The sequence below is a fragment of the Fonsecaea multimorphosa genome, assembly GCF_000836435.1.
Source record: "Fonsecaea multimorphosa CBS 102226 unplaced genomic scaffold supercont1.5, whole genome shotgun sequence".
NCBI classification, from domain to species: Eukaryota; Fungi; Ascomycota; class Eurotiomycetes; order Chaetothyriales; family Herpotrichiellaceae; genus Fonsecaea; species Fonsecaea multimorphosa.
The window spans coordinates 1186450-1212782 of NW_015971639.1; the positions used below are offsets into that span (position 1 = coordinate 1186450).

General features: G+C 49.6%; 11 protein-coding genes across 11 annotated transcripts; 4 read left to right on the forward strand and 7 right to left on the reverse strand.

Annotated features, from left to right (window-relative positions):
• Window positions 1–1035: 1035 nt before the first annotated feature.
• Z520_03644 (uncharacterized protein) lies at window positions 1036–3171 on the forward strand (the record flags this gene model as incomplete). Its single annotated transcript, XM_016774154.1, has 5 exons — window positions 1036–1167; window positions 1280–1789; window positions 1860–2090; window positions 2162–2223; window positions 2277–3171. The coding sequence occupies 5 exons, from the start codon at window positions 1036–1038 to the stop codon at window positions 3169–3171; spliced, it is 1830 nt and encodes a 609-aa protein (XP_016635100.1).
• Window positions 3172–4508: 1337 nt separating this feature from the next.
• On the reverse strand, window positions 4509–6540 carry Z520_03645 (uncharacterized protein; the record flags this gene model as incomplete). The annotated part of the gene is made up of 8 exons (XM_016774155.1): window positions 4509–4642; window positions 4698–4861; window positions 4906–5439; window positions 5501–5758; window positions 5813–5881; window positions 5935–6184; window positions 6236–6249; window positions 6299–6540. 8 exons carry the CDS (start codon window positions 6538–6540, stop codon window positions 4509–4511), a joined length of 1665 nt encoding a protein of 554 aa, XP_016635101.1.
• Window positions 6541–7161: 621 nt separating this feature from the next.
• Window positions 7162–8181, forward strand: Z520_03646 (uncharacterized protein; the record flags this gene model as incomplete). Its single annotated transcript, XM_016774156.1, has 2 exons — window positions 7162–7981; window positions 8048–8181. The coding sequence occupies 2 exons, from the start codon at window positions 7162–7164 to the stop codon at window positions 8179–8181; spliced, it is 954 nt and encodes a 317-aa protein (XP_016635102.1).
• Window positions 8182–9188: 1007 nt separating this feature from the next.
• On the reverse strand, window positions 9189–9836 carry Z520_03647 (uncharacterized protein; the record flags this gene model as incomplete). The annotated part of the gene is made up of 1 exon (XM_016774157.1): window positions 9189–9836. One exon carries the CDS (start codon window positions 9834–9836, stop codon window positions 9189–9191), a length of 648 nt encoding a protein of 215 aa, XP_016635103.1.
• A 1341-nt stretch (window positions 9837–11177) lies between these two features.
• On the reverse strand, window positions 11178–12305 carry Z520_03648 (uncharacterized protein; the record flags this gene model as incomplete). The annotated part of the gene is made up of 1 exon (XM_016774158.1): window positions 11178–12305. One exon carries the CDS (start codon window positions 12303–12305, stop codon window positions 11178–11180), a length of 1128 nt encoding a protein of 375 aa, XP_016635104.1.
• A 616-nt stretch (window positions 12306–12921) lies between these two features.
• Window positions 12922–13514, forward strand: Z520_03649 (uncharacterized protein; the record flags this gene model as incomplete). Its single annotated transcript, XM_016774159.1, has 2 exons — window positions 12922–13176; window positions 13230–13514. The coding sequence occupies 2 exons, from the start codon at window positions 12922–12924 to the stop codon at window positions 13512–13514; spliced, it is 540 nt and encodes a 179-aa protein (XP_016635105.1).
• Window positions 13515–15603: 2089 nt separating this feature from the next.
• Window positions 15604–16348, reverse strand: Z520_03650 (uncharacterized protein; the record flags this gene model as incomplete). The annotated part of the gene is made up of 3 exons (XM_016774160.1): window positions 15604–16084; window positions 16165–16250; window positions 16310–16348. The coding sequence occupies 3 exons, from the start codon at window positions 16346–16348 to the stop codon at window positions 15604–15606; spliced, it is 606 nt and encodes a 201-aa protein (XP_016635106.1).
• Window positions 16349–17644: 1296 nt separating this feature from the next.
• Z520_03651 (uncharacterized protein) lies at window positions 17645–18865 on the reverse strand (the record flags this gene model as incomplete). The annotated part of the gene is made up of 3 exons (XM_016774161.1): window positions 17645–17852; window positions 17922–18100; window positions 18194–18865. 3 exons carry the CDS (start codon window positions 18863–18865, stop codon window positions 17645–17647), a joined length of 1059 nt encoding a protein of 352 aa, XP_016635107.1.
• Window positions 18866–19205: 340 nt separating this feature from the next.
• On the forward strand, window positions 19206–20153 carry Z520_03652 (uncharacterized protein; the record flags this gene model as incomplete). The annotated part of the gene is made up of 3 exons (XM_016774162.1): window positions 19206–19379; window positions 19430–19507; window positions 19566–20153. 3 exons carry the CDS (start codon window positions 19206–19208, stop codon window positions 20151–20153), a joined length of 840 nt encoding a protein of 279 aa, XP_016635108.1.
• A 554-nt stretch (window positions 20154–20707) lies between these two features.
• Z520_03653 (uncharacterized protein) lies at window positions 20708–21747 on the reverse strand (the record flags this gene model as incomplete). The annotated part of the gene is made up of 2 exons (XM_016774163.1): window positions 20708–21595; window positions 21664–21747. The coding sequence occupies 2 exons, from the start codon at window positions 21745–21747 to the stop codon at window positions 20708–20710; spliced, it is 972 nt and encodes a 323-aa protein (XP_016635109.1).
• Window positions 21748–22862: 1115 nt separating this feature from the next.
• On the reverse strand, window positions 22863–24803 carry Z520_03654 (uncharacterized protein; the record flags this gene model as incomplete). The annotated part of the gene is made up of 3 exons (XM_016774164.1): window positions 22863–23319; window positions 23380–24294; window positions 24346–24803. The coding sequence occupies 3 exons, from the start codon at window positions 24801–24803 to the stop codon at window positions 22863–22865; spliced, it is 1830 nt and encodes a 609-aa protein (XP_016635110.1).
• Window positions 24804–26333: the final 1530 nt, after the last annotated feature.

Genomic DNA, 26333 nt, shown 5'->3' on the forward strand with positions numbered 1-26333 from the left:
CGACTCGCAAGGATCCTTACTATCTGGTGCTGTGCACTCTTCTGACCGACAGTCTATCCACAGTCCGGAGTCGACATGATTATTGACGGACAGCATCTGACCAGAGCTTACTATTCGGACCAGATTACATAAGAATCTTGTCCTCCCCCGCCCACAAGTGGAGCATAACTGAAGCAAACCCGGGGGACGGCCGGAGGTCATTCGATTGGGAAGCATGGCGAACTCCCCAGAAATCCAGGTCACTCGTTCCTTTCGACTTGCTGCCCTCACGACTACGTACCTGCGCTTCCAATGTCACAGAATCTCTGACTCGGCTGGAACACCACCAACTCTGAAGACCTCCTTCCTGACGATGTCACTGAACACCGCTGAACACCACTGAACACAACTAGGGCTAGGCTGGTGGCATTCCCCATGGGTTCTGTACTTCACAAGTGCTACGAATGTGGTCGAAGCTTCCCGCGTCGCGAACATCTTGATCGCCATATACGCATCCGTAAGACCAGCCATCGTCCTCCACAATCGACAGACTGATAATTATTGTGTAGATACACAGGAGCGACCTTTCACCTGCACGGTCTGTGGCAAAAGCTACGCCCGCCGCGATGTCTACACCAGGCATCTACGGAGCCATAGCCCTTCGCTAAGACCTGCTTCAACCGTTCGTCGCAACTTCCGAAAAGCATGCGACGCTTGTCATGATCGCAAGGTGAAGTGTCATCCGTATGAGAGACCATGTCCAAGCTGCAAAGCCGCAGGTCTGCCTTGTACATTCACCGAAAGGGACGCTGATCGCTCGAATCCGCCGTCTACAAATGCACAACCTGCGTCCTCAGCAAGCCTTCCCGCTCCGGTAGCTGAAAATCAACAGGGTTTTCAGGTAGGGCCAGTTCAATTGAACCATCGTTGGTGAGGACTCCCGCTGATGGTGCGCAGCTTTCATCATGCCCAAGCACCACCATTCCTATTGACAGTTCCCTGTCCACGATCAATCTGCAGGCTTCCAACATCACCAGCGCGCCAACCGCAGAAGCTATGGTGCGGGATCCTTATAGGTTCGACCTCAACGACTTTCTAGAGCCTGACCAGCATCCCATATCATTCGACGAGATCGCGTTATTCCCTGGAGAGTTTGCAAATGATAGGCCCTATGGAGATTTTGCGAATGTAGGTATCCAAAGCCCCCTTGTTCCCTGATGTGACTTTCGACAACATGAGTTTGTCTCTGAATGAGTCGCTTAAATGTGCTCATGATCCTAACGGCTGACCCATGGGCAAGATCGACGGAGCACTCTCCGCAAGCTACTTTTACAGTCCGTTAGCAGAATCGTTCAACCCGGAATCTTTCGATGCGAACAACTTTGACCCTGACCTAGCCCCAAGCCTGTCTACTCGGCAAGTGAATGGGTCCTCGAAAGAATCGGCCCGCAATGAAACAAGGCGTCTGGCTACTGCCTATACAATGCTTTGCGCGTATTCGACTGCATCGCATCCGGCTCGTCCATCATCGCCTCAATCAGTCAAAGCACATGAAAGATACACACAAAATCTGAGGCGTCTTGGGCCACCAGATTACGATGATGTCGTGATCAACGTCTTCATTGGACTTTTCCAAAGGCACATAGCCCCGACGTTTTCCTGTTTTCAGGGCTTTCGCATCGGACCTTCGACACCGGCAGAGGTATATCTTGGTGTGGCCGCGGTAGGAGGTCTCTACTGCCAAGTACCAAAGGCCGATATTGTGGCAAAGTGGTTACAAAGGATTGCAAAGCGCAAACTGCTGACGGTGGTAAGTAGGTGTTGCAAAAGACGACTACTCATCTATTTTGCGCTGAAGAGGTTACTGACTTGGGACCTAGGTCCACATTCAGCATCCTACTACTCTCTTGGACAATTTATCAATCCTACAGGCTGTGAGTCATAATCAAGAGCCATCTTCCATGATTTGGCCTCTAGGATGGCTCGACCTCCGTGGAATTGGAGCTGATTTTTCACCCATAAAGTACGTCCTGATGGAGATCTTCGCCTTCATCTCCCACGACCCGAGGACCCTCTTTCTCCTCGAGGTGTTTCACTGCCAGGTGGTCCAGGTAATGAATCCAACCTACGCCGAAAAGTGGCGAACGTGCTTTTGCTTGAGGATATCTGACGCCAGCTATAGGCCTTCCGCGCTTCCAATCTTGAGCAAGATAATGGTTTGACTCCTGATTCAGACCGAAGGAGGTAAGCCCATGTCTTCAAGTCGGACCTGTTTGGCACTGATCAACTTTGCTCAGTCTCCTCAACGCTCTCGATCTCTTGGAATGCTACCGGACTGTGTTTCAGCAACGTCCAGCTAGGTTCTACCCGCTGGCATTCACAAATTCGATGTCTCTTATCAACCAAGATCCCATGCCTGACACTGCTAACTGGAACCGGGGTACGCTGAGGTCTTTGGTCCTGTCATTCCTGTCCTGCCACGAGCCATGTTGCAAGATCGAATCTTCCTCACTGAGCCTTCAGAGTCTCTCAATGCTGGCTGTATTAACCTCCTACGACTGTCGCCTTCCCGGTCTTCGCTTACGGTACCTCAAGTTAGCTGATGATACCTCTCCCCACCCGTCTCACGAGCTGCGCTTGGAGTTTCTTGAGCTTGCTTTGCAAAAGTGGCTCCGCTCCCACGTTGTGCAACCTGATGCCGGGCCCCTAATGCTTTATCATCTCGTCCACCTCCGCATCTACTGCAACCTGACCGCCATAGACCGATTGGCGCATTGGGCGATTGCCTCGAAGTCGTCCTTCTCAAGCGCACCACTTCCGGGGGCTCCAACTCCTGGGCAATGCTTTACTTCTTCCCAAAGCCAGGACAAGGCCGCATGGCATGCCACCAAGATTTTGGAAATTGCAAAAGGCCCGGGTTTTGATGCCAAGGCTAGTGACAATGTTATGCACCTCAAGAAGGACGCTGGACAAGACAAAACTGAGGTGATTCACTACAGTCACGCCGTATACTATGCATCGATGGTTATGTGGTGCTCGACCACATCCTCTCCGTTCTCTTCTCGGCAAAGCAAGTTGAGCACTGGGGACTCGATGACGGCGCTATCAATTCTACGACAAGGCGTTGAGCTACTATCTCACTCCGCTGCACTAGTCTCAAAAGCCTTCCAGCAGATCTTGAAGTCACTATAGTCGACCTTGTCCAAGCTCACCGCTAGTGTCTCAATTGCAGGTCCTGCGAGAGAATGAACAATCAATGTTCCATGGCAAAAGCTGAAGTTTTGAATTGGCAGGATTGGTTCGGAGGGTATGGGGGTACGAGATGCCCTGCCGCTGACCACTATATGTGCGGATTCAAGCTGAAGAAGTCTCGCGTGGTGCCAATCATGTCCGGTGTCAACCTAAAACATGTACCTTAGATAGGTGTCGCAGACGGTGAGAAACAATTTGTCCCATCCCAGATGCATTCCAGTACAGTTTCTCGGTCCTATGCTGAAATCTCTATTCGTTGTCGCCATCTCTGGCAATGAAGATACCAATCGATTGGGATTGAAGTCACCGGGACAGTATAAGGCGGTTAGATTCGCTTGCTGGGATATGCCAGGCTATCCACAGTCACGCTCGGCGGCATCTGGGTGACCCTCGTGGCGAGAAAATTGAGAGGGGATCTCAGAGACGCAGCAATTTTCTTCTAGAAAAGCCTCGCCCTTTTCCTTTCGCCCAACGATCCTGCGACTCTGTGCGCCGCCGCCGACTCATACCATAGATCGGAGTTGTTCCACAGCCCGCCATGACAAAAAGCACAGCGTTCGCCATCATTTCGCCCTCAGTCAGAGCTAGCGTTTGTCTAGCTATCCATCGGCATCCGGTGTGAGTCGTCGGAGTCTTGCCTGAGCGGTTCCCTCCGCGAATCCGCGCCCGCAAACAGTCAATGTCGCTTTGCACAGCACGTATATTGCGTTGAGCGGCTTCCTTGGCCGGTCCCTCTTGTGCACCTTGTTTGGGCTTACCCTGGCCCATTTCAAAGGATTGTGCAAAGCTCAACTGGCCGACGGTATCACGGTACGGAGGCAGAGCTTGTACAGAATGTCATGGATATCGACGGCCTAAGGTGCCACCTGCAACAACCGGTGGATTTGAAATGTCGATCTCGGCACCGGGGTGGAGGACCCTTTTTCTGGGAGAAGCCCACATCACACCAGATTGCGTTGAGTCCTTGATCGAGGCGAGGGTTCGATATGTGGAGTAATCGCCGTAAGGTCCGTATTGGGCCAAGAAAATGTGGAGGTTTCGCCGCGACCAATCGTGAGGTGAGAACCCTTCCCCCACCCCCACTCCGGGGAGTTCGGATGTTGACGCCCTGCAGCAGAGGTTTAAGGATAAAATGTTAGTTGGCTCTCGTTTCATTACGCCCCCTTTTAGTAGGGTCGTTTCCCCCCTATGAAACTGATTTATCATTCCCATAGATGGGGGTGCAGCAAATGGCAGGTTCAGAAGAAAGCTTGACTCCACAAGGAGCTATATAAGCTCTACCTCTTCAAGTAATACCCAAGATCTCCACCAGCGTCCTCCCGTAGGCTAAAGCCGTTCCCGAGGAACCTGAACGAATTGGGAGACCTGTAGGTGAACTCGAAATGTTCTCCTCTAATATCTTGCAAAATTTCTATTACACTTCGTTAGCTACGAATGCTGCTAGATAATGAAAGGGTTATTCTCACCTCGATAATGTATAGCACTGCCGGCGTGAAGAGCAGTAACCGGTCCGTCCTCTTTGCCATTCTTATACCAACTCTTGCATGGCCCTGCCCATACTGTCCTCTTCAATACCTCTTGAGAGTATATATCCAGATCGTCGACGGCGCTTTCCTTGACACAGACCGCCCTGCTCTGTTAGCAAGTGTTTCCTGTCTTGCAGTGGGTACTTACTTGATGTCTTCAGTAGCGATCTTGTGGCACCATTTCAGAATATAGTCGGTGATAGCGTCCAAGGAACCAGTCAGTGAACCGTGTGCCGCCGGAGACTTGGGGCCCATGTAGGTGAAGAAGTTGGGAACATGAGCAACAGAAACCCCAAAGTAAGCTTTAGCATAGTCTCTAAAGGCTTCGTCTAAGCGGTATCCATTTCTACCGACGAGGTTCCAGGACGGCCGGAAGCTTACATCGAAGCCTGTGGCGCAGACGATGAGATCAAATTCCTCTTCGCCTTCTTCGGTCAGTATCCCTCGCTCAGTAATCTTGACAATTTTGTTCCATTGACAGCGGGCGTTCTCCTGTTGAAGGGCTTCCAGATAGCCATCACCAGGGGTCAGCCGTCGGCAGCCCACTTTGAAAGCAGGAATGAGCCGCGCGATCAGGTCTTCGTTCCCCTTAAGTCGGTCTTTCATAATGTTTGTAAAGGCAATCTGGACTTCTTCCTGCTCGGGTCTTCCATCGAACATGGCTACTATGAAGTGATTGAACCTGAACAAGGGCACAATGTCAGTGGATCTCCTAGTGAGTCAGATTGAGAAGGGATCCGCACGCATGCTCTAGCGCTCTCCGCAACTCGAGAAAGAATGCCGGGTCGTCTCGAAATCTCTTCTTTTCTTCCTCGGTGTATTTGAAGTTTGCGCCTTCAGGTGTGAATTCGTTCAGGAAGTTTGCTGATATCCAGGTGGGACTGCGCATAAAGTTGACCAACAGCTGAGCTTTAGGCTGTAGTTGAGGCACAATTTGAATTGCGCTACTTCCATTGCCGATGACAGCAATCTTCTTTCCCGTCCAGTCATAGGACTTATCCCTGTAAGCATATTAGAATAGCCAGGTTCTATAATGTTGAAACGTTATTACGAACCAATGCGCAGTGTGTAGTAACTTGCCCCTAAAATCTTTCAGGCCTTCAATCTTTGGCCAAAACCACTTACTGGAAATTCAATTGTCACTCTTAGTTCCACTGATATCGATGCTCTAACTTACTTCAAGATTCCAGATGCATTAATCAGAATGTCACACTCATCTTCAATCGTTGTTCCATCTTGACTAATTCTGAGCTTCCACTTGCCGGCCTCTTCGTTCCAAGTTGAATCTGTGACTTTTGATCGCAGGGATACAAATGGTAGAAGGTCGTACTTGATGGCAGTATCCTTGATGTACCGCCAGATCTCAGCGCCGCCGGCGTAGAAGGATGACCAATTTGGATTCGGTTCGAATTGGAAGACGTAAGTATCTGGAGCTTGTCAACCAAGAGCCATGATTCAGCCATGAAGCACGCGCTCACGGGCTGGGGTATCACTAATAGCCGTTAGCCCTAGTGGCGTGTCAAGCCATGAATATAACTGACCATGCTACGCCGGGATATCTGTTCTCGTACCATGTCCCGCCAACATCTGAATTCTTGTCATAGATCTGTAGGTCAAACTCGTGTTCCAGTCTCAACTCATGTTTGATTTTATACGCCAGGGTCAGGCCTGAGAAACCAGCGCCGATGCACACAAGTCGTAATTTTCGAGGAGTGAACATTGCCTGGTCCAGAAGAGGCACCGAATTCGTGGGGGGCGCGCCATTGGCACCGTTTACAGCCATGTTGGACTTTTGCACACCCTGGTCGTTAAGGCTGAAGTCAAGTTCGCACACACATCGACTGTTAAGAGAGTTTATAAAAGGTTTCAACTACCAGTCTTGTTCGCTCTTTTTGTAGACACGTTGTGGAAAGAGTTCAGATCCATGATGGCGGGAGTCCTGCGATTTCGAGTATCCGACTATAGAGACATCATGACTGGTCTCGGCGCAATCTCCACATCTTGTTAGAGCATCCCTGCCGGCGATTTCTCCACACGTTAGAAGGCAAATTCCGGCCGGGGTCAAGCTAACACTCCGTCTGCAGGCGGACGAAAGAGCTTGGTCAGATTCCCTATAGACTTGACTTGACCATTATTGTATCTCCGAGGATGGGAAAAGAGATGAGCAGCACCGGCATACACCGCATCGTCTACTCGCTAAATACCCCACGGGAAACGTATATTTCTGATGGTTGAATCCTCATTATGCAGTTAGCCGTCAACCCTACCAAAATCTACTGCACACATTCTCTACCTGAGACTGCGATCGTCTTTGGCGAACTTTGCCATACTACCTATCTCACCCAACCTCCCAAAGCAATCCGGACCCACTTGCTCTCCCGCTGTTGATCATCTCCTCATCACCATGGCCCCGGTATTGATCGGCCTGGAAGAGCATTTCACCGGGCAGGCAGTCCTGAGTAGACCGTCTGCTACAGCGATCCCCATTTTCATGTTTCCGCAGTCCCTCGCTGACAATCTGGCCGACTTGGGGAAGACTCGCATCGAGATGATGGACCGCGGCAATATGAGCATTCAAGTCATTTCCCACATCCCAGCAGTTGAGCCACCGGAGATTTGTCGCGCCGTCAACGACCAGCTGTTCGACGCGGTCAAAACCAGTGCAGGACGCTATCGTGGCTTTGCTTTCCTACCTATGGGTTCGCCCGAGGCTATTTCCGACGAACTCAAGCGATGCGTGCAGTCCTTGGGCTTCGTTGGAGCATTGATCCCCAATCACGCCCATGGCAAGTATTACGACGACAAGGCGTACTGGCCTATGTGGGAAACGGCCCAAGAGCTCGATGTTCCCATCTATATCCACCCGACCCCTACCGAAGACTTCAAACGGTATGCGGGAAACTACGACAACGTCGTGCAGACGCTTATTGCAGGACCGGCGCTCTGTTGGCACACTGATATCGCCATGCACACACTCCGTCTGTATGGCAGTGGCATGTTCGACGCATATCCTCGAGTCAAGATCGTACTGGGGCATAATGGTGAAGCAGTCCCCTTCATGCTGGACAGAATTGAGAAGATGTTTTCCAGGAGATGGGGCAAGCTTGGACGTGACTGGATGACGGTATGGAACGAAAACATCTGGATCACTACCAGCGGCATGTTTCATCTGGGCCCCTTGCAGTGCTGTCTGACAATGTGCAAACCTGATCGAATCTTGTACAGTAAGTGATGCCCACCACCGGCAGGATATTGTGAATGCTGGAGCTGACCTGCCCTCCGGGTATTAGGCCTTGATTACCCGTTCGAAGACCCTAAAGAGGGTTTGGAGTTTATGGAGGAGCTGGAGAAAAGTGGGCTTGTTTCTCCTGAGCAGTTTGAGATGATATGTTCTGGGAACGCGAAGAAGCTCCTACGGATCTAATAGACTACGCATATTGTCCTTGACAGAAAGGAGTCCAGAAATCTGCCCAGCCTTATTCCCTTCGATAACTTGCATTTGGGGACACACTAGTAGCGTTTTGAAGAACCTCTGACGTGTTTCATACTGCAACTCTACAGAAAACGGTGATCTCTTGAAGGATATTAATTGATACCCACTTCAGGAGACAGCAGACCTCCTGCAAGAGCTCGATCTTTCAGCGGCTATCTCTACTACACCAACTTACAAACCTTGTTCGCAATCCTACCAATACTCCCGAAGTGTTTTGCGGATCCTCTCAAGCACCAATAGCCTGACCAGCAAGATGGCTCACTGGGCCAGCTCTGGCTCTGAGCCTTCCTCCAAAAGTTTGAATGATCATGAGCAGCAGATACGCTGTGACGACTACTGCAGCTTGAATACCAAACGACGCACCGAATCCTTGGGCAAGGCCCCAATCCATCTGGAAATAACCCACGGTGAAGCCCAGGGCCACACGGCCAAAGTTGATCAGCGCCGATACCTCGCCTGAAGCGGACGGATAGCAGTTCAGCACGTATGCAATGGTTGCCACCGAGGTTACCATCACGCCGAGTGTGTGTGTATGTATGGACCGAAGGGCAAGATCGCATTTATCTTGGGCGCAAGTGGCATCATCTTACCTCATTATTCACCCATTCGCATCCGTGCTCACTGTGCCCCAAACAGCCTTATAACGACTTCTATCGCTCATGATGCTACCACTTACCCCTCCATAGGGAAAGAAGTCACTCCGAGACAATTCCCAGGCTCGCGCTCACCCATCTGGCACTGCATGGCTTCGACAGTATACTCAAATCCGAGGCGACTTTGGACCACACCTCCTGACTTGCTCTTATTAACACTTCTCTCGCTGCTTTCTGCGCGAGAGGCCATTCTCCGACCACATCGACGTACCAAGACCGTCAACCTTGCTGGATACGGACAAAACTCCGCCATAATGCCTACATCGGGTCCGGCTATGCGAGCAATCAATCGAAAGTCGACATCGGTGGAGCTCGACGCTTTCCGGACAAAGCTCGAATGTCGGCGTCCGCAGCAGGAAGATCCCGCCGCTTGGCTTCTGTATAAAGATCTTGTTGCCTAGTGCCGTTTCCAGGCCATCCTGTCCACGCCGCAATATCACGTAAAGGAGCGCGCTGACTCGTATCCCAGACGAACATTCGTTCAATGGGTTCATCAATTGACAGTCGCCATTGCCTCAGTCTCTTCAGAACGAGTTCATGGAACATTTCAAGTGCCAGGTCTGTATTCTCTCGTTCCTTATTATTGCCATGATGATGGTCAAAGAGAATATATGCCAGAGAACAGATGTCGGCTCTCTTATCGTAAGGAGGAGCATTCTCTCGTCCTTCTTCAAGAGCCCGTATTTCGGGAGTGTGGCACCTTACTGTGCCCTTCTGGTCCTCCTCTGATTGATCTGCCACTATTGCATGACCGAAATCTGCGATTTTGGTGGCAGCCTCGGGGCAAAACGATACGAGGATGTTGGTAGGCTTGATATCTCTATGCATGACTCCTACTGAGTCCACCCAATCCAGTCCTCTGATGGCTTGGTCCGAGGCGTCAAGCCTTGTCCCGTAACCGTGGTCCGACGTTCGAAAAGGCACAAACTTCATATCAGCCAGAGGGCGAATAAAAATATAAGCATCGTCGGTGGGACTTGTGAATTTAGTAGAGCCTGAGTATCTGACTTTGATAAATTCGCAAACATTTTGCTGGATCAACAGACGGTTAATCCCATGCTCACCATCTTGGATGGCAGTAACTCACGTCGCCCTTCACCAACTCAAGCAGCCGCACCTCATTCACAACCTCTGTTGTAGTGCGCAAACTGCGCCGGATCCGCTTCCCTGCCGTGGGAAGGCCGCCCTCCCTGCCCACGCAGATATCAAACCATAACTGCCTTTCGCAAACGGAGGGTGTATAATATCGGTTCCGATTCGCAGTTGTTGTGGTGTCGGAAGAAGTTCAAGGGCATGGGGCGAGAGTGCCTTGAGTTTTCCGAAGCTCTTTCAATCTGGTAAGCTGCTGGACAAATCGATTGCGACTCCGAGTGCGACTCAGTGCTGTGTACTGTAACACGTAACGCGACTGCCCAACCTCTAACCTCGTTTGAGAGTCTCCGCATAGCCGCTGCCCATCTTGAACGGGCTCGTCGTTGATGCGAACCATCCTGTTTTCCCCTACCAGCACCTTTAGCCAGCTGGTGTGTGGGTCGAGGATGAGGCTGAAGTGACGCCCTCGAACATGCTTCCTGTTGAGCGAGAGTTTCAAGTCAACACCCTCCTCTAGTAGGTCCAGTCACCAGAACGAGAAGCCAGCCTAGTGTAGAGAAATGGGAAGGAAGCATATCGTCATTGAGATTGAAGCAATAGTATCCGGTGCACACTTGCTCTCTACTCAAAGGAAGATCGTTGTCAGAGTCATCGTCTTCCCTGGTACCGTACTTGTTTCCCACTCTGTGTTGATGTGCATGAATTTTCTCCAAGCAAAATCATTGCCAGAGTGCCCTAGGACGACTGCGGCGACGTTGCTAAATACTCGCTTCGTGACTGCGCCATCCGAGATTAGATGAGCGAAATTGCCCTCTAGTCGTGCTCGTATTGGTTGTGGCAGATGAAGGTCGTCCAAGATATCTATGTCGGGCTAAAAAGAAAAGTTAGGTTGATGCGAGAACAACGTGCATTATATGAGCCAAAGAAAGGTCCGGACATGAGACATAAAGAATGCTTGGTGGATGGGAGAGGGCTCGGCGAGATGGCGACAGGGCGTTTCGCGTGCCGCCAAAGCTGAAACATCTCGGAACGAAACCTAAGTCTACGAGCACTCGTACTCGTACATCAGATCTTCTCGCTTTTGGGAAACTTGGTCCTCCTGACCTCTCATGATATATGTAATAAGTTCTGCTCAGTTTCCCTCCGATTGTGATCAACTTGAGGAGTATCCTTGTAAAACAGCTAAACTTTAACTGGTCCTTGCGACTGATTAGCCTCTAGAAACTGCTTGCTGAATTCATATGTCGTATAACCATCCTCATCAATCGTATAGAACTTGGCCCGGTCATAAGGGGTGAACTCGATGCCCTCCCGTATTCGGAAAGGCAGGTCAGGATTCGAGATAAAGTACCGACCAAAAGCAACAACAATATCCTTGTCTGGATGCCTTTCCACGAATTCCTTTGCTGACTCTGCACTAAATCCATTGGCCACCAGAATAGGAGACACGTTATCGTAGATATTGAGAAGGACATCCATGGATGCAGTGTCTTGGATTTCCTGATTGGCATCACCCATGCCAGATCCCGTAACAAGGTGGAGATGGCCGAGTTTGAGCTTCTTCAGTTCCTGGACTAGATAACCGAATGTCTGCATTGGATCCTTCATCCTCATTCCTTGGAACGTGCTGAAGGGGCTAAGCCGAATACCAGTTCGTTCACTTCCGATAGCTTCGACAACAGCCTTCGTAGCCTCCAATGCGAACCTGGAGCGGTTGTTGATGCTCCCTCCCCACTTATCGGTTCGTTTGTTTGTGACATCTTGCGTGAATTGGTCAATTAAATATCCACTGGCACCGTGGAGCTCAACGCCATCAAAGCCAGCCTTTATAGCATTCTTGGCAGCTTGAGCATAAGATTTGATGTATTGCTGAATCTCTTCCTCTGTTAATGGTGTTGGCTTGTCTCCCCCAGTCTGTGTTACGTCACTAGAGCTAACAACCCTTGCGTTTGGTCCAAGTTCCTTGGTCAATTGCGCCTTTGATGCTGATCTACCGAGTGCCCAAAGTTGCAATCTGATAAAGGACCCTTTGGCGTGAACTGCGGCAGTTACTTCACTCCATGCGGCAATCTGGGCCCCACTCCAAATACCAGGGATGTGAGCAAAAAGACCTGCTTCTGGGGTGATGAATGTTGCTTCGGTAATTATTTGGGTACCAGGCACTGAAGCTCGTTGGGCGTAGTATTCCTTTACATAGGGGAGGGGAACATGGTCGTCGTCGGCTCGATAGCGGGTCAAGGGCGACATGGCGATACGATGCTTGAGTTGGTCATTGCCCAGTTTGAGAGGGGTAAATAGCTTCAAGGCCATTTTTTTGCCGGAAGCCAGGAACTTGGTGGAGGCCAAGAGTAGTGAGACGGTTCAGCATGGGAGCCAAAAGTTCCACGTTATATGATTCTTTCGTAAATCAATGGTAGAAAGCCGACATTGTAGGGTCTTCTTCATATCCGTGAGGATGAAACAAACACGTACGTCAGATTTGTAACAAGAAGGAGGAAAAAAGGAGCTCTACTGCAAAGATTCTCGATAATTCCTTCTCGGAGATTCCTGATTCCGAAGGACAACAATGACACAATCTACACGTGTTATCGCCAACGAAGAAATAGTAAATGCCGGTAGGCCCCATGGCGAGAAACTTCCGGGATTTTGGAAATGGACCGGAATCCGTTTCTCGCATACCGGAGGCGTTTCATTCTTTCCCCGGGGCTCCACCCGTATCTTTGATACCCATGGGATCTTTTCCCTTTGAGCTACGACAACTAATATCGCGCCGGAGCTTTCAATGGGCACCCTCGGTCGTGCCGATCTATACAATGAAAGCGCCGGGATTCTCACAGGTGTCGAAGACAATATTTACTAATAAAGTGGATTTGGTTTCCCTATGTTCTCTCCATCCTCATTCTATGATCTCATATTACACCGATCAATGATGGCGAAGGTTTATGTTGCACGCACATTACCAGTGAATCCACCGGATGCTCCTTTTATTCTGACTAGAGCAACCCTCTGGGCTGCTTTACAGCGTAAAATCCGCCGTGCACCAGAATTTGTGCCGTCCATTACCAAATGTACCGTCCTGAAGGATGAGGGAGATTTTGTGGTCAGAGATGCGGTTATGATTGACTATGATGGCAAACCACAAACAATGCATGAGGAGGTCACATCAGTCGGTCAGCAATGGGTATACATGTGACTCTAAAGCAAATGGTCAGATGTTGCTAAACCTCCGTCCAGATTCATTTTCGTCAGCCCAATGGCAGTATAACCACGAACCTGATATCGAATGGCCCGGAGAACACTGACAAGGATATGTCACTGACCTATATCTTTGAATGGGTTCCACCCGAAGGTGGAGAAGGGGACGAGCTCAAGGAGAAAGCTCTCAGGTTCCTCAACGAGGTGAACAAGATGCCACCAATCCTGCCAAGCCTAGTGCCGAGTCTGATAATCTGCAGGGCGCTCTTATGGCGGTTAGGCAATCCATCGGTACCGCGAGAGAGCTGTTCACCCAGGGTCTGATCAAATAGCTAGCCGGATACAGGATTTGACCGCTGTCTGTCTCTTCTTTAGCTATGCTCTTGATGCGCCTCAATTGACCGACCACTGGGCTTTTGAAACATCCAACTCCATATTTTGAATAATGATGAAATACTTTGCATCAAAGATTTCCCAAAATGCGGGAGGACTAATGCGAAACGAGCAAGATATTGAACAGCGTGAATCGAATATCTATGATACGAATATCGTCGTGTATTGCCGTGTTTCGCTGTAAGGGTCGGACGGCAATAGCTGCGCGGTCGAGATGATTAGCTCAGCACTCTGGCCACTGCAACAATACTGAGCAGTGGACAACACCGAACGCCGGGTTGCAACGTCAAGACGAGGAGATGAAACAGAGTCACGTGGTAGGTCGACTTCCCTGAATCGTTAGCAGTTTAGTGGACGATATAAGGTAATCAGGGCCCCCAGGAATTCTTGGAGTTGGGAAAGAGCGATTCATAAAAAGCAACTACGAAGCTGTTATTCAATGCATGAATATCAGCGTACATGGCAAAATCTAAAACCAGCGTAGTTGCACACTTAAGTCCTTCACCATTACGTCTGACGTATCCATCTCCTTTACCTCTTTCCCTCGTTCCCTCTCTTGGTTCATTCGTTTTCCTTCTTCCTCTTCGTTTCCATACTTTTCTTTTCTTTCTTTCCGGATTGACTAGAATCCTGGAGTCTAAGGTGGAGCATGAATTTCGACGGGTCAAATCGCAGTTGGATGCGAGGGCCATTATTGGCATGGCAAGCATCCTCTTGATCTTGAGCTACCTCTGAAATGGCTAGATTTATCTGAAAATGAACGTATGATTCAAAGATGCTGTCCGGAGGACTAGCTTCCGTGACGTAGTCGTCGGCCAAGTAGGCCTTCGAAGGATTTAGTAGGGATGTATCACGGCGCACGCGTCTACGAGATGAGAATAGACCCGTAGGGCGCACTTATGATACGAATTCAAGTACGAGGGGATCCTCTGAAAGGTGCGCCGCCGCGGTGATCACGTGCAAGCGGCCTAGGGACGAGAGTGCCGTGGTGCGCCGTGATAGGATGGGTCGAGGGAAGTAATACTTGTAGCTCTAGGCTACTAGAGAACATGATACAAAACCACGCATACGTTGTGCACCACAAGCAAGCACCGTGCCAAAATGTTATTGCAAGCCACAACCAGATTATTGGCTGCAGGTAGCCAAAATTCAAAATCTAGCTCTCGAGACTCTCTTAGCATTTCACCATACGATGCGCCATTTACTCTCCGAACGGGGATATAACTATCTGGCTGCTCGTACTGGAATATGCCACCATGCCGACCTCTCCAACATGACCCCGCTCCCAACTGCCGCGCAAGTCAGCCATCAATGTGAAAAGGATATGCACAGACGAGCCAACTCTCGGCCCGTCAGGGCATCCTCCGAATCTTGATATCAACTCTCGCCCGTCTCTATCACTTACGCACCGGACCTGCGTACCCGTGCCTCTCCGATCTGAACTCACTCGTTCGATGCTTTCGACACTATCCGCCTTTCCCGCTTCCTCTGGTGAGGAGACTCGCCCAAGACGGCGACTGGCTATTGTATCTACAGGTTTTGAAGCACACAGGTTGGTCATGTGCAGCTTCGTTGTGGCTAACCACGGCTCATAGACTATGAGGCTGTATATGTTGGCCGCGGAAAGATAGCTCACGCAACAGGAGAAAGTCAAGGTTGAAAAGGTTTGAAGGGGTCCGTCTTCGTTCCGAGTAAGACTTCAAGTCCCTGACCCACGTGGGATACGAGTAAATGTACCAGAGCATCATCTTATTTCGCTGCAATTCGGGGGACATTCGAGGACTCATCCTCTGGCTCAAAAGTTATCCAATAAATTGGTAAATCGTTGCTGGTACACTGGTCTCAATTACTTGACGGTTTCACTGGAAATTTTAGTATCGCCCGTCTCCTTTTCCTCATGTCTGAACTCAAATAAAATTGGTACTGGGGAGTCGATTACGGCTGTGTTTATAAGCCTTTTGTGAATGTTTTGGGAACTTCCTTTTCCTGAATCTTTTATCTTAATCCACGCCAGCCCTCATCATACGCCATAGAAGCTCTTGCCTTGGGCATGGGCCAGCTCAATCTCCATGTCGGTTGGTTGCCTGCTGCCATCCCCGCCAGCGAACGTGCCCGCACCCCAAGGCGAGCCGCCACGGACCTCCTCGAGGTTAGAGAGGAGTTGGAAGGCCGGGGCGTAGCCCAGAGGCACGAAGTTCATACCCTGGTGAATCCAAGACGATAGGGCAGTGATGCAGGTAGACTCCTGTCCGCCGCCAAGGGTGCCAGTGCTGACGAACAAGCCAAAGTACTTGCCATGCAGGGCGCCGGCCATCCAGAGTGGGCCGAGCGAGTCAATGAATGACTTCCACTGCACAGGGTAGTTGCCGTACCGGTTGGGGATGCCGAACAGAAATGCATCATAGCTCTTCATGAGGTCGGGTGTGATGAAGGGAACGGCTTTGTTTTGAGGTGGTGCGTACATTGCCGTGAGGATCTCCTGAGGCAGGGTCTCCTTGATCCTAATAGCAAGGACCAATACTGTCATTATGGACATCCCCCGAGGAGGGAAGGGGAATTCGTTTGGGAAAGTGAAACGTACTGGTAGACATCGGCCTTGCCGCCGGCTTCTTCAATACCTTTCTTCTCGGCCTGGGCCAGTTGACCGATATGGCCGTACAGGGAGTACTGTTATTCCAGGGAGCGTCAGTCACCAGGTATATTGACGAGGATCGCAAGGAAGGGACAGTGAAGTGTACATAGATGATGGCGACCCTTGGAGCCATAGTGGAACAGCGTGATTTTGGATTTTGGGGAAGTCAAGATATGACGGACGATGAGTGTGATAAGACAGGTACTGTACGATAAGTTGGAGAGATGGCCCGTAAGCACAGGACTGTGAGGCTTTTATATGGGCCAGTCTGGAAATCTTTTCGCAAGTTGCAATAGAGGCGATTTACCCCTGCCTTTTTGGGCAGCAGGCCCCGTCTGCAGCATCCTGGTCGGCTTCCGAATGCACCGGTAAAAGTGCGTCTCCCCGTGTGTTACGGTTCCTTCTGGATATAGTGTTACCTAGTTAATGGTAGCTCCACATATTGTCCGTTCTTTCCAAACGTCGGCTTGGTCAACGACATGGGAGGGCAGAGCATTAGCAACGGGCGTTCCGTCCTTGGATCCTGACCAAGGCCCGGTTTAATTTTTATTCCTGAATGCTGTCTTTGTCCAGCGGATGCGAAAAATCAACGCAATCGGACGCCGCTATCATATGCCGCAGAGAACGGAGGCTTTTTCAACCCCTTTAGGAAGGGAAGTACAGATTGGCTTACCATAGCGGGTGGCAAAAGATTTGAAAAAAGCCGCTTTACAACACATAAGGTGTCAAAGATTTACTTAGTAATATAGTAGTAAAGCTATCGTAGCTAAGACTAGAAACTAAGAGTATAGTATACGAGCTATACGTAAAGTATATAACCGAGAGAAACTCAATTAATTATGAACGAAGTTAACTACGAAGAAGAACTATAGAAAGAGCGTTAGCTATATAGATAAAGAGAACTCGTAGAGCTCTATATAGCTCTATTTAGTCTTGAGAGCGAGATAGAGTACCGTACTCTATATAGCTCTATTTAGCCTCGGGGGCCAGATAGAGTAGGTTATATATCTAACTTATGGATAGCTCTATCGCCACACTTCTCGGCGTACCTTCCTCCGCGTGCCCTTTCCGTAGGCCTAAAAAGGGTCAGTCCTTAACCCCACTGTAGCAGTATCGGTGGGTTCATAGGGATTGCATAAGGGGCTAAGGGCCGGGATCGCGGCACTAGACGGTGTTATAATCATAATCTCATAATCCCGGAATCTAGGCTATGGAAAGGTGGGTCAGTCGACTATAGACTCCGGATATGCCGGGGCTATGACACCCTTTTTCCGTATGCTTTGACCATTTTTAGAAATTGACAAGATACCCATAAACCTAAATAGTAGCCGGTCAAATGTCGGTGGAATGCAATCCTTTGTCATGGAGGTCTCGAGGAAATAGAAGTCACTTGCGTATTTTGCTCCATATGCCTGCCTTATGCCACTATTCAAGCCGCGACAACTCCATTTCCAGTGCTCAACTTGGGCAACTCCTTTTTGGCATCTTCAATACGACCGGTCAGGAAAGCAAGGGAAACGTTTGGTCCCCAGATTGCTATGCTGTTGGGGGTAGCTGCCAGGCGCGGAGCCGGCGTACGGTTGTTGACAACATCACCGTCAGAATAATGCTCGACGACATTCCCAGATGAATCAAACCTATTCCAACCTGGCTCAGTATTTTCTCCCAAGCATGAGAGATCGAGGAGGACAAAGTCACATGCTCACCAATAATCAAAGATCTGGCTTCCCAATAAATGTCTGCCTATACCCCAGCAGTTGGTCCATCCCTTGTCTTCAAGATGGTAGTGCCCCAGCAGCTGCGTGTCAATGTTATCAACCTCAAAGCTTGAATGGTGTGGGTAGGCGGTTTTCAAAGGGTGAGGAGAGGTTTGAATAAAGATGCTCTGGTAAGAACAAATCTTAGTATTATCCTTGAGTTCACACAACTCGCACGGTCTACCACGCCAGGATTGAAAACGAGGACTTTGGACACTCACGTGGTGGTCCACAAACTGCTCTCCTTTGTCGATGTGCATGAAGACCATAATGTCTTTTCCAGACCGCGAATCATACAAAGTGTCGGACCGTGCAAAGCCAAATGTGTTGAGGTACCATGCAACGGTACTCTCATACTGCGACTGATCCACGACAAAGCCGAAATGCCCTAATTTGAACACCTTACTTGGGCCACCATCGAAGCGCTGGAACTCGCCTTTCCTTGGCTTGTCCTCCCATGAGTTGAAAATGACTGGTTTGGGCTTTTCTTGTCGCTGCTCTTCCTTTTGCCGGAAAGCAATGCCGTGTAGAAGCCTCATATTGAACCCAAGAGGGTCTTTCACATCGACGAAGTTACCGCCCCCAGGGGCTGTTGACTTTTGAATTGTGGAGGCTCCGGGGAGTCTTGAAGCGGCATCAAAGTCGGCCTGTGACTGAAGCAGCCATCCGCTCCCAACAAAGTGCTTAGAGCTGTCTGGTGATTTCTCAGCTACGAAGATGTAGGGATCCTCGCCGAAGCCACGAAAATAGATGACGTTGTCGCTCCTTTCAGCCACGTAAAGACCAAAGTCCGTGTAGAAATTGTAAGCAGCCTCAAGATTGGGGTGCTGGTAATGTGTATAAAGAAGCCTATCAAGCTTGATTGTTGGACTTGTCACTTCCGCGTAATCCATGGTGAAAGACTATGGCCCAATTTGGAATTAGAAGAAGGCAAGTATGCGGATAAGAGAAAGCTGTGCAATCGTTTTATTTACCTCCCTGTCGGTGGCGAAGGCCGGCGTTCTGATGGCCACCCGGGAATATCACCTAGGAGATCTCCGATGCTCCGGAGTTACAATCATCGGAGTGACCGGGGCAAAAGATCAGCAGTCCGGGGCGTGCGGCTTTTGAAAGTGAACGATGAAAGCACTGGTCGTTGCTTATAGGCGTAAATGATCTTTCCTCATATAAGACACGAGTCTGGCACACGAACTTGACTCTCAACTCCATCTAGTTGACTAGGACGAGTTTATCATGGTGATGTTCGACTACCTAGTTCGCTTCGTTGATACTCAAGGAGGGGTTGTCTATGGCAACCTCCCTCGGCTGACCTCACTGGATGACCTTGTGGGATCCAAGGTAGCATTATTAACCGGTGATCCGTTGAAAGGATTCCAAAAGACAGACCAGACTAGAACTGTGAAGGAGGTGAGCATTTCTAATCGTACCTCTGCATAGCTCTGATAAACTGTATCTAGGTTCTCTGCCCTCTAGACTCAACACCCATCTTCCAATGTATTGGAGTTAACTATCCATTACATGCTCGCGAAGGAAATGTGAGAGTGAATCCTTGGATTTGAATACTTGACCTTGCTGACCTGGAGAACAAAAAAGGATTTCAAAGTCCCCAGTCAGCCAATTGTCTTTACAAAACCGGGAGACTCAAAAGCCGGTCCGTTTGACGACGTTTACTGCCATCCAGATGCACGACCAGAGTTGGACTATGAGGGGGAACTCTGCTTTGTATTTGGAAAAGACTGCAAAGACGCGACGGAAGAAACCGCTTTAGATTACGTTTTGGGCTATACAACAGGGAACGACCTCTCAGCAAGAAACTATGTCCCCCAGGAGATCTCTGGTTTTCAGATGAGCTACGGAAAGTCGTTTGATGCCTTCGCTCCGATTGGGCCCTATATTGTGTCTTCTGCCATTGTTGGAGATCCACACAAGCTAGATTTGGTCACAAAGGTCAATGGTGAGGTCAGACAAAAGGACAATACCTCAAGCATGATATGGAGTATCCCACAGATTATTGTGCACCTCAGCAGAGGTCGAACGGTTCGAGCGGGTACTGTATGCATGACAGGAACACCATCGGGTGTAGGATGGTTCATGAGACCCAGCTGTTTCCTTAAAGATGGTGACATTGTGGAAGTCAGCGTTGAAAAGGTTGGAACAATCAGAAATAAAATTGTGTTTTGAATCGGAGCGGAAGCCGGTCATGGACAACCACGTTGTACTGGGAGTAAAATACACTTTCACTTCATATTCTGATCAAACCTTGGTAAATGAATTCCAGCGAAAGTCATAGTCTTGATTATCATATTGCATTTGAAGTCTGTAGTAGATGTGGGTTCGCCTCCCATGAAGCGTGTTGCTTTTTGTTTCTGCTTCTTTATTGATCCTACATTTCGTATGTCCCAGGATCAAATGGGTGCTCAGACGTGAAATGTACGAATTGCGTCACCTTTACACAGTAGCGAGCCCATTCCCAACAAGCAAAAATCAATTGACTTTGTGCACAGTTCAAGGGTAGCACTTGACATCCTTGCGATTAATGGTACAAAACTACTTAAAGAATGAGAGCGGCAATGCGACCTTTATGATAATGCAATCGGCTATCCTCGCGATTATATCTAGCTGTAGGAGGTAGAATACCATTTACAATCTGCGAAATAAATGCGCTATCTTCACACAAGATCAAAGAACAAAACCTTGAATGTATAACATATGCATCTAACACAAGCGCCAACTATCTACTCAAAGGAAGGATCGTCCTGGCCCATCAAGCTGGCCATCAGTGACTCAATCTCCCCTTCCGTCATCTCTGGGATGCCGAGGAGGTCGTTGTCTAGTTCCTGAAAGTGACTACCATAGCCGTCCCCAAAGCCAGCTCTTTTGACAAAGGCATACCATATTCTGGGATCAGAGGACCCTTTGGAGAGCTGCTCCCGAGCCTCTGCCTCCATCTGGGCGGTGTCAGCAGTCTCGACGGTCCATGTCTCTTCCGGTGTTAGCTTCTGCGCAATTTCTAACAGCCTCTTCTGAGAGATCGCGATGTCTTGGACATAGATGGCTCTGTTCGCCGTCTCGTCATAATGGTTAAGTACCCCGACGACCGCCTTCCCGACAGTCGAAAGACGAGTGGCTGAGACGGGTCGGTCACCGCCGTCATATAAGGTAACTTTGTGACCTCTAAGATCGATAAGCAAACCGGCTTTGATGGCCCAGTCCAGAAACGCGCCATTGTATATTAGTGTATAAGTCATCCGACCTTCACGGGATCGATCCGTAAGGTAGTCCTCTATGGCGGCCTTTTGCCGATAATTGGGAAGAGAGCGCGCTTTGAGGTTCTGCAAATCACTCCCAAACTCGGAAGGAATGAAACGCTTGATGTTGGCGGCGATGGCAGCGTCAATGAGCAGGCGCTGCTTGGCAATAGCAGCTGTTCCCAGGCACGAGATTAGGACGTCCTGGCCTTGCAGGGCTGCCGATATGGAGTCTCCAGACTCGTAATTAATAGAGATAACTTTGACAGAGGGAGGGAAGTCCTGATCGAAGGTCTTTTGTGTGAGAACAGTGACAAAGAAGTCGCCAGAGCTGAGCAAGGTCTGTAGAATCGCCGTCCCGAGCGTGCCAGTAGCCTGGGAAGGCAGTTAGCCAGTTATTGCGCGGGTTACTGCCCGAACGAGATGTGAGAAAATGTACTTACACCCGCCAATGCGATATTTTTAACGGGTTGACCACCGATGTCACCACCTGAGGACAACTTCTTGAGACTGCTCTGAGAATTCATCGCGTAGGACCCTTGCCGTTCGTAGAGTTCCGCAAGTGAACAGATCTCCTCTGGAGGGTGCTCTTCGTCGTGCTTTCTTCTAGCAGGACCAAAGTAGTCGAACAGGCAATCCGGCGTTTTGACGAAAGGCCGCACATCAACCTGGGTCACCACCCCTCGCTCCGGTGCCACGACTCCAGGAAGGACAAACCCCACGCGTCATCAAGGAGAAAAACATAAGATCTCCCTATTGAAAAATCAGCAAGCTCAGTGCCGGCCGTGGAGAGCTGCGGCGTTACGGAGGCCCGGCGTTTCGTGGGGGCTGGCGTTGATGCCCGTCCGTAAATTCCGGAGATTGTATTACAGTATTACCGGTTCTTCCAGCAAACGTTACACCAAACGGGATCTCGGGTATCCGGAGCCTCGTCGCTTGCGTTCCCAGTCGGTGGCCACAAAATAGGCCATTTTCATAGCTTTGTAACCTGAGCCTCACTACTTGTGAACTCTGACACAAGTCAATTCTTTCGCAAGTAACGGCCATCTCGACCCCCAATACGAAGTATCTTACAGTTTGCTATGATTGATTGGCGCGCACCACTCCGCCTCTCCCCCTTCCGGGGCCACGAAAATGTCAATCAATTTTCGTACGGTTGCAACAAAAGGAGGCCACTACACGTTCGAAGCTCGCCAGTGCGTATCTAGCCATTGCATACGGCAGAGCAAAGTTTCTCCTTAGACCCCTCCGCCCGACTGTTTTGGGGTTCATCTTAACGCCTGTACTCGACCGGGGTATTATGGCTATCGTCCCTAATCCGAAGAAGCTTCGACGGGACTTCACATGTGTACCTAGCCTTTTGAAAGCAAAGATTTCACCAAGTTCACCAGACAAGGCCTAAAAGATCATCAAGAAAGAGCAGGATGTTCAGTAGCCGTTACATCCAACGAACCAGTTTCCGCGAGGGGGTACCTTCATCGTTTCTCGCAGACGTACAGTGAACATGAATCCGAGTGCATATAATCGTATCTCTTGTCTATAGCGCCTTGGCGGATTGAAGGCGAGAGTAGGTATGGTGTTCGCAAAATTGATCACGGTTTGGCTTGTCCTGCTCTTCTGTCTCATTTCTGAGGGGAGAGATCTACGGATCAAGATTCAGCCACCAGGTTCGCAAGATCTGAATAGAGATGTTGGTTATCTGAGCACTTAGAAATGTCCAAAGGAACTTCTCACCCAATATTGCAGAACCCATCTTCCAGTACCGGGCCATCTGTGTTAGCGCAAGCCTGAGCATTTCGGCCTCTATAGCAGGAGTGTGGCGGTCTGTATTAGTCCCTTTCCTGAGGGTTTTTGCGACTCTTAAATGAATTGCTGCCGGTCCGATGATAAGGCCGCCAATGAATGGGGAGTTACACGGAATGTGTTCAGGGGACCAGATGCGTATAGCTCGAAAGATATCCTCAGCGTAGGGACGATAATCCATCTTGTAAGCAGAAATTCGAGAGTCGGCTGCAAGAGAGGCAAATAAACGGTTCGCAGAATGCGAGAGTGTAGCGGAAGTTTTGTCCTCGCTAAGTAATTGGATGAAGGTTCGGCATCTGCCCACACAATGTCAGTCAGTGAACTCGTAGGTTGGGGGTCATAATTCTCCGGCGTACGTCTGCAACATCAAATTTGTCAAAATGATCCAGTTGCTCTTTCGAAAACTCTGAGGATTAAATAAGATGGAACCAGATCCCAGGTGGAACTGAGGAGGCAAAATCAATCCATAACATGCGACCGCGGTTTCAATATCGCGGATCTGCTGAGGATCGGGCTTCTTCTGTTGTAGTAATAATCCGTGGGCTAGAACCATGACGAAGTTGATCACCAGGAACCAAGCTCTTTCGTCTTGATTCTGACAGTCTCGCAGCGTGCACCATGCATGAAGCGGGTCTGGGTCGACTGTGACCGATTGCACTGGACAGTCTGCAAACCAGGCTTCGTCCGAGACTGGGAGCAATACCTGGAACCTTGTCATGTCAATGGTAGGTGGACGACAAGCAACTCCCGAAGCAAACGCATCCAGCTCCCAGACACACCACCAAGCACGTCGGAGTTCTTCTCGCATGCTCCATTCTCTTTTACAGGCGTCCTGGGATTGCTGCTCATTGAGATTGGTTTCGTCGACCTTGTTTAACCCGAGGTCGTATGCCAGCCGGGAGCACATTCCAATAACTAGCCATCCTTGAGAATCAGGGCCTGATGAATACAGGTAGAATGCGAGGAGGATACAGCCTTGCAAATACCTAACCGTAGGTTGCTGAAGCGTATGAATTGAATGATCGTAAATTGCTTTCGCTCTGCGCCCGAATGGCTCTCCTCGCTGCGCAGGTAGAATTCCGTCGAATTTTGGAGAAGAGGAAAAGCGCGCAGAAAGTGCAAGCATTCCATGCAGAATAAGGGCGGTCTCCCCAGAGAGCGTATCGTAACGTCGATTAATCTGTGAATTAGTGGAAAGATAAGTTTCCACGAACCGATGCTTGTGGAATAAGGGGAGGAAGCTTTGAACTTTGTCAAAGTATATTTCGACCCTGCATCATATTAGAGAAAGATTTCCATAGTCAGATAGAGGTATCACATACAGCTCGTTGACCAGCTGCGGGGGTACCTCCAACGCGAATTGATGATGCTTTGGCCTGTGGGTGGCCTCGGTCGTGACTTCCGTCCTGTTTATATTGAGAGAGGGAGGAAATTCGTATAATGGCAGCCCTGAAGTGCCTATCTCGTTAGATCTTGGAATAGGCGATAGCCAGTCCGGATTCGACATTATCTGATCATCTACCGCCATACTCTCAAATGCGGCATGACTGTTGCCCTGAGATACATTGTCTAACATATCTTCACCGAAGGGAGGTAGACTGAGTTCCCCGAAGAGATCTGGGATGTTCAGAAGGTTCGGATTGACAAACGCATCGAATCTTGAAGGTCTCGTCTGGTCAAATGCCAATTCGATAGATGCGGGCAGTCCAACGCTGGAAGATGTCGAATAACCGCTGTTGTCTTGCAAAGGAATAGAGCTTTCAGTATCATTGGCCGCCATGTTACCTTCCCGGGATTGAGCATCTTGTTGCCCACTCTCTGTGCGATTTCTCGAATCCCGCGACTCCTGTGGTGCAGACTGCGACTGCTGCGGCTTTCGGTTACGCAGGGTACGGGTCTTACGAGAGGTAGGGTATATACAATTCGAGACAGTCTTGAGACACAATGAGCAACTCGGAAGCAGCATGTCGCCTTCGGTGTGTGTTCCATGTTAGTTCAGATGTTACCAGAGCAAGATCCGAGACAACTGCTTCAAGAATAGTAAGGCAACTAACATTTTGTCTTCTTCCTATTGCCAGCATGAGCATCGGCTTGCAATCATATAAAGGAAAATGAGTTTACCTGCTACATTCCATGCAAGCCCGCTTGGCCCCTTGGGATTTCCTTGGGGGCAACAGCAGCGGGCTCGAGACATGAGAATGTCGACGCATCATGTCGACCTCACTTGCACTCATGGTTGGATCCTGGGGTGCTTGTCGTGGTTCATGCGACAGTCCCACTCATCAGCACCGTGGTGAAGGCTCGATGTGAAAGCGCAGCTGACCGGTGAGAAGGGTATCGGAAGATCGTCCGTCACAGCTGCACTCCACGCCAGCCACTACAAGGTCTGTGAGGTAGATGGTGATCTGGACTGAGGAAAGTGTCGAACAAGGTGAGGCACTGTTGAAGAGCAAACCTGGGTAAAGTTGAAGTTCCAAAAGCACGATTAATCAGGGGTTGTGGCTCGATAGCTTTGAAAAAACTCGAAGGTTTGTCAGCCAACCCCAGGAAATCTCGTGGTTGCCGCCTAGCGGCCTGTTGCTCACAACATAGCAAGAAGTACGGCAATGGCAGTGAATTACCACCGAGCTCGGCAGGCTTTCCGGATTCGTCCAACCATGAGATCGCATACCGTCGATGATGAAGGGGAGTAGAGTAGAGTTTTCCACCGGTTCTTGTCTGCATTCATGAACATATAGCTAATACGCCGCACGAGCATCTGTTCCGGGATCTAGAAAGGAGAAGTCTTTTTACGGTGATGGGTTTTCATGTAACTCTAAAGGCATTATTGGTTTCCCATTTTCAAGCCGCACCTCGTCTATATACCCGTTGCCAAACGTCTCGCCGAGATCTGCTGAGGTCCACAACCAAAACCGAAATCAATGAGCTGAGATGAAAACCACCAAATTTAGTCCCAGCACAGGTTGTCCATTCCTTTTGACGTCCAGTATTTCCTCATATTCTCCGCACTAAGTGTCCTAACCTCGTTGTCCAGATGAGTCCAAAGGACCGTACGAAATGAATCCATCACGTCCTTTAGCTCGGAGAGCCTAAGCTCTCGCTCCCTAGATAGGCAGGAATTGAGATATCCTTCCAGCCTCACAATGCCCTCATGGATTAATTTGTGCTGCGGACGAGATGCTCTTTCATGGCAAATTGAGGCATACGCTTCGCTAAATCAGGAAAGATGACACGCTCCTCGACCGTATGGTGGGCCGTCAGCGAACGACAAAATTGCATTCCATGAGTGAGGAAACCTCTTATGGATAAT